This window comes from Lates calcarifer, linkage group LG7_1 (assembly GCF_001640805.2).
Source record: "Lates calcarifer isolate ASB-BC8 linkage group LG7_1, TLL_Latcal_v3, whole genome shotgun sequence".
NCBI lineage: Eukaryota > Metazoa > Chordata > Actinopteri > Centropomidae > Lates > Lates calcarifer.
The window spans coordinates 10,486,197-10,497,161 of NC_066839.1; the positions used below are offsets into that span (position 1 = coordinate 10,486,197).

The 10,965-nt window shown below is 39.4% G+C and overlaps 1 protein-coding gene across 2 annotated transcripts in view; it reads left to right on the forward strand.

The window, feature by feature from the left end:
- The window catches only part of stxbp5a (syntaxin binding protein 5a (tomosyn)), a 94,791-nt gene extending 87,772 nt beyond the window's left edge, over positions 1–7,019 (forward strand). For both annotated transcript variants that reach the window (XM_051071864.1, XM_051071863.1), the window contains 5 exons: positions 794–1,163; positions 2,551–2,716; positions 2,875–2,986; positions 3,100–3,320; positions 3,981–7,019. In XM_051071864.1, coding sequence (XP_050927821.1) covers positions 794–1,163; positions 2,551–2,716; positions 2,875–2,986; positions 3,100–3,320; positions 3,981–4,022 — 911 coding nt within the window. In that variant the 3' untranslated portion in view covers positions 4,023–7,019. The remainder of the gene's footprint in view (positions 1–793; positions 1,164–2,550; positions 2,717–2,874; positions 2,987–3,099; positions 3,321–3,980) is intronic.
- Positions 7,020–10,965: the final 3,946 nt, after the last annotated feature.

Sequence of the window (10,965 nt, forward strand, 5' to 3'; positions counted from 1 at the left end):
GGTACATAGTTTTCTTCTAAACAAGACACAGCTATGTTTCTGTTGAGTGTTTCTCAACAAAACAAACTGTGTATGTCCTTGATGCCTAAAAACTTTCTGAATGTATTTCCTTTCTCATTTAACATTTGCAGGGCCAAATTTTGATCTTTATTTACATTAGCCAGCAGAATTCTGCTTGCTTTTAATGCTGCATTGCTATGTTTTTTGGTGCGTTGCTGCCACTGACTGGCCATTAGTAAAATAGCAGGAAACTGAGGGACCTTATTGTGGCCCCAACTTTGCTATTTTTGAGGTAAAAGCCAGTTATGTTTACCTTCTTAGTGAGGTATTTTAAGGGGTGATCTCACTTTTTCAGTTGCCAAGGTTCTGCATCTAATGTCATCTGTTTATCTTCTTAGTCTTCTTTTTATTCTTTTCTATTTCTGTTTCTTTCTCTTTTTCTCACTTTTTGTGGCTTGCATGCACCATACATTACTGTAGATTACTGCCTCGTATGGTGGTTTTTGGTTTGTTGCAGCTTTCTACACTGCTTGATTTCACCAATCATCCAAAACTCAACAGAGTACCTTTAAAATTAAAAGATAAAAATCACAAAAATTGGAATTAAATTATATAGGATGAAGGAACGGTAAGGTAACAACAAATAGCAGACATAAACCAAACATATAAGGCTTCATGAAATTGTACACATGTGTAAACTGTGATATTTTTCAAGCTGTCGATCTGAAACTAGAGTTAGCAAAGGAGTGTAAATTCAAATATCAGTAACAAGCCATTTTCTTCCATTCATCAGGCATGTTGGTGCGGCTGAAGGGCAGCATCTTGCGGATGGCTGTCCTAGACTCCACAGGGTCCCAGGTTCCCCCTGCATACGAGCCTTGGTACGAACCCAACGTTACAGCAGACGGTGAAGAAAGAGAGAAGGTCCGCAAGCGCCGGCCCGTGTCCGTGTCCCCTTCCACTTCCCAGGACCTCAACGAGAGCCAGTACGCCGTGGTGTGTTCAGAGAAACAGGCCAAAGTCATTTCCCTCCCCTCCCAGACCTGCATCTATAAACACAGCATCACAGAGACCTCCTTCATCTTACGGGCAGATGTGGTGCAGATGAGCCAAGGCGTGTGCGTGGCTTGTTTCTGTGCCAATGGCCACATCATGACCCTCAGGTGAGAAACATGTCATTCTGCATCAGATATCAGGCAGAAATAGTGGATTATTAATAAAATGTATCAGTCAAAGTCAGTTTGAATAAATCATGTTCATATTATTGGATTTAAGTAGATGTGAAACACCTACGGTTTTGCATGGTACATTTTGTCACTTTCACAGAGAACTTTATCACACTTGAGTTTGTATTTTTAAAAACTGAAGATGGTGGAAAGTTAATATTTTTGTTTGTTATTGGTCAGACACTCAACACAAATTCTGTTTTTTTGAGAATTAAACACTGTTAAAAAAAAGAAAGAAAGAAAGAAAGACAAAGGTGGTCAGTGATAAGGAAAGTGCAAGCTAGCCAATGAGAGAGGACAGAGCAGTCCTGGAGCAGGAGGTGGGCACAGGTGCCTTCTTATCTGGGTCGGGCGTGAGGATTATGTCAGAGGTTGTGCATTTTGGCAGAAGTATGAATATTTGGAACATTCTGAGAGCACAGATGGACTGTGGAGAAGAGGATTAAGCTGCAGAAATAGTTAGAGAAGTTTATTTGGACATTTTTTTCACTGTCAAAACTTGTTGGAATCCAAGCTGACCACAGCCTTCACTTCCTGCCATGGTCAGCTCTAATGTAATGTGATGACGGAATTATTCTTGACACAGTGTTCTCAGCGGTAGCCTTGTGTTATTTATTCAAATGTTTCTAACTTTGCATATTATATGAGTGAATTAGCTGGTGTCTGTTGAAGTTGCAGTTAGGTTTAACAATTTTATCAGGACAACAACTTTTAAATGGCAGAAATAAATGCTGTCACCACAGGAGCAAACAGAATCATCATATTATGTCCTCAATTAAACTTTTCCTTTTGCTCAAGTTGTCCTTCAAAGTCAGACACAAATGTTTGTCCTGATGCACACCCATGATAATGAACACACCCACATACATCCTCAGACTTCTGTCCTCAACCCTGCACCATTACCTTAGCTTAAACACCTCCTTAGATTTAACCAACATCACAAGGTCAGGAACAGCTGACATACACGCATATGCAGGCATACACCAGGTTGGGTTTCATGCAGTGTGTGGAAGGGTATAAGTGAGGAGGGGTGTATTAGTCTGTCGCTCATCCTCATTAATCTTCACTTCCCCAGAGGAGACAGAGACAGAGCAGCCTTCCATATGGGTGTCTGACAGAGCAATGATGCCCAGCTGTCTGCCTGTGTCTTTGTGTGTGCTGTGTGAGTGTGCTCAAAGAATGCATGAACAATGTCACAACTGTTTCAGTGGACTGAAATGTTCTAAATGTGGTGTTGGAAAGGTCAGTGATATTGACAATAAAAAATGTTATTGTGTTCCTTAGATCTAAAATCACTTGAATTATTTTTGTGTCCTCTGTCTAGTTTGCCAGGACTGAGACCACTCATGGATGTAAACTACCTGCCTTTGACAGACATGCGGATAGCCAGGACATTTTGTTTCACCAACCTAGGTCAGGCCATGTACCTCTGCTCTCCCACTGAGGTCCAGAGGATCACTTACAGCCAGGACACCTGTGAAAACCTACAAGTAAGTGAACACTTTCTATATGTACATCTTACCTTAGAAACTATACCAGGTGTAGTATTATGTGTATGTATACTGTAGTGGAAGACAAAACACTGAATAAGACAAAGGCAGTCAAATTGTATCTAGCAGTGTAATGTGATGGTATGCTGATTTTTCAGGAGATGCTGGGTGAACTTTTTACACCAGTGGAGACACCAGAGGCACCCAACAGAGGGTTCTTCAAAGGTCTCTTTGGGGGAGGAGCTCAGTCACTGGACAGAGAGGAGCTATGTATGCCAAACCTACACAGGCCCAAATGCACAGTGTTTCAGTCCATTGTTGCTGATGCAAAGTCTCATCTGCACATCTCTTCCCATTTTATTCTCCTTCCCTCCTCCATTCAGTTGGCGAGTTAGCAGCTGGAAAGGCATCTCGAAGCCTGGCCCAGCACATCCCAGGCCCGGGTGGCATCGAGGGCATGAAGGGGGCAGCCTCTGGTGTGGTTGGAGATCTGGCACGTGCCCGAATAGCACTGGATGAAAGAGGCCAGAAACTGGGCGAGCTGGAGGAGAGGACAGCTGCCATGATGGCCAGCGCGGATTCCTTTTCCAAACACGCCCATGAGGTAATAGAATTTTTTATTTTTTTTAATTCAAAATCTGGAGAGAGCAGTTTCTCTTTACACAGTAAACTGCACGTTCAGACAAGGGCACCATAGCTGCTCATGCTTATGTATACATATGGAGTGGAAAATGAATGGAATATAGGCTGATAACATTTTTGAAAAAAGTTACTGACATATAATCTACTATTGGCAGGAGACACATAGTAATACTTTGGCTTCCTGGTATTTCATTTGTTATAGTTTCAGCTCTGATTTCACCATCAGAGGTTACAAATTGCAAATTTGTAGATCTATTAATTTACTTCTCAAGCACTGAATCACTGCAAAATGTCGTTTTATTACAGAGTGATAAAATAATAAATGTGCTCTGCCTTTTCAAACTATTTCATAAATATTGCTCTCTTATACTATATATCCACTAGAGGGCAGGATAAGTCCATGAAATGTTTACAGTACCATGGCTAGGAAACTTATTGTCTCACTTTTCCCCCCACATTTTCTTTTCAAAAATGAGATAGATATAGATTCAGAAATATGTGATATCCAATTTTGTGAATGAAAATAAAAAATGAAGTGAAAGCAGAAAGATAAGGAGTTGATGACTTTTAAGCCTTGAACTAATCTTTCTCACACTCACCCTGACATTTCCTGTGTTTTCAGATGATGCTGAAGTGCAAAGACAAAAAATGGTACCAGTTCTGATCAGCGTTTGGGGAGGAGCGGAGCTCCATGGACAAGGCTTTCACCTTCCATTGGCTCATTTGGACTCATCATAGCCCCCCACAACACCCCACCCCACCCGTTCATCCGTCTGTCCGTTAATACATCCCTCCGAGCCTTCTTCACTGAGACACTTGGGATTTTCTTCCCTAGCACAATGTTGAATACTGTTCTTACCTCAGTCTTAAGGTGGAACTGAGGGGTAGACAGCAGAGAAGGACAACCTCAGAGGAAGCAAATAAATGGTGTCTTTTTTTATGTTCTTGTCTGTTTAACTCTGTTCAGCCTCCCTTCCGAGGAAGCCAACTGGCCCACGCACCTGGAGATTCTTCATTCTCATTTGCCAAAAAAAGGTCCTTTACCATTTCCTCCACTCGGAGCCCATCGTGGGCAGTATTCAAATCGATGAACACAGCTGAAAAAAGACAAATATCTAATGAAGAAATGAAGACTACAAAAAATTCTTAAAATGTAAAAAGAAGGAAAAAGAATCTAAATACATCATTATATATACATAAATCTAATAAATGTGCAACACTGTATCCACTTCCGAGTGACAAGTACAAAAGAAAGGGATAACTTATCGAGGAGACAGGAGCAGGGTGGGAAGGCCGAAGGAGGCAGTGTTGGAGATCCACAGGAAGTGCTGCGACAGTGACGCCTCCTCTATGCAGAGAGTCACAGGGATAAAAGCAACTTATTCTGATGTACACTGGATATCTCGTCATCTTGCTCAACCTCTAGACTCTCCTCTGTATCTTACAGACTTTCATATCGTTACCAACAGTGTGTGCGTGTGTTAATTTCTATTTTCTTGCCATTCCTCTATTTGTTATTCGTTGGGTTTTTTGCTCCGTCTGTATTATTGGAAAATCTCTTATTTTTCTATTGTTGTGAAAGTGGATGATATTTGATTTGTTGAAAAAAAAAAAAACGTTTTGTGGCTTTTGTCTAACAATTCAAATTAATTTCTCCTTTTGAAAAGGGCTGGAATCTAAAAGGAGGGCAAGGATACAAAAGGCATATATCAATTAGCACTCATGGACATGGCAAGCGTGTATGAACCACTCACATTTATTGTTTACCTGAGGATTTAAATTATTGACCTATCTGATGTGATGTTAAATGCCTCCCTTACCCTCTAATGTCATAAGCTTCCACAGTTTGGCTTAGTCTGTGAGTGTGACTGTACAAATGCTGATGAGGTCAGTGTTAAATACACTAACAGTCGAGCCAGATTTGTTGGTTTCCAAATTCTGGAGTACACATCAGTATAGAGATTACATACACATGAGTAGAAATCCTATTCATATGTATTCTTATATGCAGGATAATAGGAACATGGATATGTTATCCTTTAAAAGTACACATTTTGAAACCTAGTTCAGTTGTCTTTGGCTGACAGTTGTCTATATGAGAGAGTTGTCCGTGTGACTTCTTTGTTAATATTTATTTATTGAGGTGCAAGAGACAGTTGTGTGTGGTGTCAGAAACTTTCACCTTCATTAATATCTTGTTTCTATATCCATGTTTGCAGTAAAGCTCAAATGTGGTGTATCTCTCTGTCTACCAAGCTTTTAACCTTTATTTGTATATAAGTAAATAGTTTGACAATCTAAGATCAACTGGAAAGTAAATGTCAAGGTTGCTCAAGCAACAAAAGAGGAGAGAGGCCATATTTTTTCTGACGCCAAAGAGTTGCTTTAGCTTTTCCATTGCTTTATCATTTGACGCGTCACTCTATGAGTCTCGACATCAGAAGTTATACAGTAATATGTGTAATTCTGCATGGCTTCATCCATGGAGTGCAGACCCAGGATCAGGTCCATTTAGGAATATTATCATCTTCATCAGCTTTCAGGGTTCAAGAAATGGAGCAAGTTGCAATGGAACTCAGCCATTTATTGTTATATTCTATCACAATATGTTATAAAATGTAACATTCGGGGAAATGTTTAATGTTTAAAGTGGCCTAACTGTTGGTTGCTAAGGCTGTTTCCTTAAAACAAAATCCTAAACCATACCACTACAGCTCAGACACAACAATACTTATGGTACTCATCTCTGTGTGCGTGCGTGTGTGAATGTGTGCGTTTGTAGTTATGTCAGTCTGTGTGTTAGGTTGTGTTCATGTAAATTAAGTGATATAATTTAAGAGATTATGTTTTGGTTGTTCAATAATTGATGTCGATGTCCTAGTCTCTCACCAGTCAGCGGTGTGTGTTCAGTCGAGTGTCTGTTACACTAAGTAAAGCCACCAATGATGATTAAAAGATAACAATAGTATAGTCAGCATTAGAGGATGACCTCTGAATTCTGGCTTTAACCGCCGCATGTTCAGTCTTTGCACACATGCTTCAACTCTCAGTCACTTTTTGGTCTTTGCCTTTTCCCTTTGACTTCTCTCTTCCTCCAGTGAGACTTGCAGTGACTCCACTGGTTTCACAGCTACAGATCTGGCCTTCTTTGTTTAGCAAGCATTGTAGTGTGGATGTTGGTAGGTAGCTCTGTCTTTTCCCTCCATGGCAAAGAAGAGGGAAAAAAAAGTAATTCAGGAAAAATAGCTAGGTTATTAGAGGTCATCCCTGAAAACCTGTTAAGTATCTTTCCCTCCAACCCAAATGTTATCTGTGTTTCTTGTTTTTTCACCTTTTTTTTTCAAAGTTATACTTGTTTTTTCATCTCTGAGTGATTTGTTTCTTGTCCATACACTACAGTATGCAGTATTCTTACCCAACACAATCCACACACTCAAACAGCAACAAGAGGGAGTCCTGTCGATCTGCCATATGCCATCTTCTGTCCTGGATTCAACAGTTATCAGTGGGTTGCAGTATTTTTCTCATTGTAGCCAATTTTCTTGTACAGTTTTATGCAACTTTCACATGGATGTTTATGACTTTATCTGCTGCCACAAAAAATTTAGAAATTCTGTAGATAGAGATTACTGTGCAATGGAAAATAAAAGTAGAAAATGTATTTTTGTCTTAGATTTTTCTGTGTTCACATGAAAGAAAAGCATATGTTTCTACATTGTAATATTGGTGATGACCACAAGGGTTATATTGACAAGTGTAATGGTGTACATAGTGTGTAATGTAGTGTATTTATATGTCCAAATTAAGACAAAGACTGCACATAAACATGAGGGCGAGTGGGAAAACTGCCATGTTTATATCTGCACACTAGATGGCAGCAGACACATACAGTTCTTTCTATGTGCATTTAGACTGAGCAGGCAAACATTTAGCCTGGCCAACAAAAACAATGCAATCCTACTTGTCCATGAGTCATCTTATGTGATATAACCAGGTAATATTTAACTTCTTTAGATTCACGGATAAAGCAGAAAATGGTAGAATTTGAGACAGTTTGAGTGATAATATAAATGTATTATGGTCATTTTAATAGCTTGCTTTGTGAGCTTATGGTCTGCTGCTTATACTGTATTGCCCCCCCCCAATCCCTTTCTTAGAGCAACACAATGCTATATTGATCACACTAAGTGACTTTGCCAAATGTGCTCTCTGGTTTCTTTGAATTCATGACACAGGTGACAAGGTGTTCAGTGGAGCTCTTAAAGGTCACTTTTTTCCCTCCAGAAATAAGACTTATGTTTTGCTCTTGGCTGGTTTTCTAGTCTTTATACTTGAATTACAGACCATGGCAAATACCATTAAGTGATCATGACTTTTAATAAATGTTTTGTCTGTCACTACGGACATAGTAATTAGCCTAACACTGAGAAGCTTTCTCTAGTATTTTTCCACTGATCTGCCTTACAATAGACCACTACTATAAGGAATAGACCCCTTTCATCAGGCATACGATTTTCCTAATCTCAGTTAAACTGCCCACAGAGGTCAGTGAATTCATCCAGGACTGTATTTGCAGAGATTTATGGTGTGGGACAATTACTGCCAAAACCAGAGAGGCTTCCAGCTTGACTGACAATTCCCTGTAGAAAGATTTATAGATGGTAACTGTACATTGTTACTTAATGCTTCCTGACCTCATTTGTGACTCATGCCTGGTGACTTGTTGGTGGAATTCATTGTGAAAAGATCAGTGACAACATGAAGCCAGCTCAAAGCATGGCATTTGAAGAATAAAATATAGTAATAGATTTTTTCCCAGAACCTTATTTGTTTATAAGTCAATACACAGTCCCATGTATATCTATCAATATATCTATCTCTATCTGATTTATGATCAATGTAACTTGAAGGAGAAATCCTATAGGTTCATAAGTTGATTGGCCCTGTAGGGTCACACTGTCTTCTAACCGAGTCTGTAAAATTTGCATCTGATCTGCTTATCTGATTTAAGGACAAATTGGGCAAATCAGAGTTGTGCTTTCTTGTAATAACAACAAATTTACAAGCAGCAGATTTCTTCCTCCATTTCTAAACAAAAATGTGTTAAATTATTTTAACTTGGTAATTGCAGAATATTTATATTTTGGTGTTGATATGTAAAAATGTGTAAAGAAAAAAGTATTTTAGTACTTATGTAGAGGAAATGGTTATGACTTCCCTCCTCCTTCCCATACACTCTTTGTTCCCATATAATGAATAGGGGTTATGGCCTTCTGTACATAAACAAAACTATCAGACAAAGTGGTGTCATAATTTTATTAGGAGGAGCGCATGTGTTTTTCATCACAGATAAGCTTCTGTGGGTACTAAAGGCTGAAGGGCATGTTAAGCGATAGAGACAGAGGAAGGGAGATAGTGAGGAAAAAATATGATGTTAATTTGCTCAATTTGACTGAAGCCATGAAGAGAAGGTCACTGGGGAGAAATGTTTGTTGATGTACACAGTTTGAACTACTGACCTTGTTAGCACATGCACAAACACACAGAGATATAGAGTTAGGCCATCCAGAGCTGAGCTGGCTGCTCAGCAAATGACACATCAGTGTGACTGTTGCTGTGGTGACTGGAAACAGGAATGACCTGAGCCATGTCTGCACAGCAGGAATCAGCATGACACCTGGGGGAGACAGGAACAGAATGGGCTGTTTGTGGTTGTTCAGGCTTGATTTAAACCATCCTTGTGGTCATGAATATCATTTGTTTCGTTGCATTTTTCCCCCTCACTGTATAGTATTTCAGAAGATAAACCATAAAGTGAGTAATAACAGGCAATGACAGGTTTTATTTTAAAATATGTCTATGTCTATAATTTTATGAAACAAAAAATGTTGCTGGATGTTTAATGTTGTAGAAAGTGGAATCTAAAACAACATGGTTTCCTGGGCATAGGACCAAAAGCAGTCTAAGTTTATGACATCAGTCATTTTGTTAAGGAAGTGTTAGATTTTTCCACTTGATAGCCATCTCATTCCAGGGGCATAATTTGTTCAGTTTCAACATAAATCCAACCTTTTGCTGTGCTGACCTGCCATAGCACTTCACAAACTCTATTGTAATTCCTTGCTGCTAGCCCTCCTTCTAAACAGGTAAATTTTTTATATGCAAGCGCCTGCAAACAGTCCCATCATACTGCTTTAATTGTTGATAGAATCATTTGATAGACCTTTTTCATGGCATAGGCCTAACATTAATTATGGCTGCATTCTATTAAGCTGACACAGGTTCAGTGCTCTGCTACAGTGCATGGTTGCTAATGGGAACGACTTCCAGGTACACTAAGTGGAACCTAGCCGTAGCCATTATTAACTAAATTAGTTACACCTGTGCTTTTCCCGCTGTGACAATTAAGTCAAAATGTCTACCGTGAAAAAATAGTTGTTTAGTTACTCCGTTTCCCCGCGGTTGTTTTTAAAGTGTTATATTAGCTGTAATTTCGAAAGGCTCACTTCAAGCCAGAAGTTGGATTTGGTGTTGCCAGAACCTGGAATTTACTCTACCGAGATGCCTGAGATGTCCTCACAACACCAAGGTAAGCATTAGCTAGCTGCTGGCGCTAACATTTATGTCTTGGCTGTAAAATTGGTGTCTCTTGACTCCGCAATATTACGGTGTGGCAGCTGCCTCCTATGTTATTGGATCACTGCATGTGATGTGTTTGTTGGCTGTGGATTTGGTGGCAAATATGGAGCTTTCTTAGCGTCGACTTAGTGGTGAAATATGCCTCAGTGAGTGAGTGAGGACTGAATTGGTTTTGCAACATACAGTATCTTCTCCTCTTGGCTTCTACTCTGAAGTTAGTAGTGGCTAATGTTGTGTTGGTTTTATGAGGATGTTAACATGTTGCACACAGCCCATTCACGGAGTCATTTCCCTGTAATATTGGCTTCATGGGAAAACTGAAGTGGGCCTCTGACACACATTCCCATTTTCCACACACATATCTCATTTAGTTAAGCTTCACCTCTATTTCAGTCAAGAGCAAAGGCTTGTGTCAACTTGCTTTGCTATTTCACCATTGCACCTGACTGCCAAGCTTCTTGAGCTTTTGATAAATTTTTGTTTTGTGTGTGTATGTGTGTGTGAAGTTTCTGTTGGATTTCTGGTTTTGGTCCCTACATCGGTTGCCGATGCTTTGTTGGGTAATGTCCCCAGACCCACAAGCAGAAGGTGGTAACTGATGAGGACAGCCTCATTGTCTAAGCTGTCAAGCAGGGAAAGACACATGGTGGCATATACAGAGTAGATGAAACTGGAATTTTATTTGCTGTTCTCTTTTATGGTTTTGATTTTGGATTGAGATCCATGATATATTGATAAGATCCGATTCAGCTGGTTCAATTGAAATTATAATTGTGAACAATGACTGTATGAAAATAGACATTCATATAATAATGACAAAGTCTCATTTGATAACATTTTTGTCTTTTGGGGCTTTCATAAATCATGAAATTTCACTTCCTGATGCAGAGTTGAAATTTGAACATAAATCCAGATGAAGAGTTCCTGAATTAGTATTGATCTACAATAAGAAATTTGCCACATCTCAC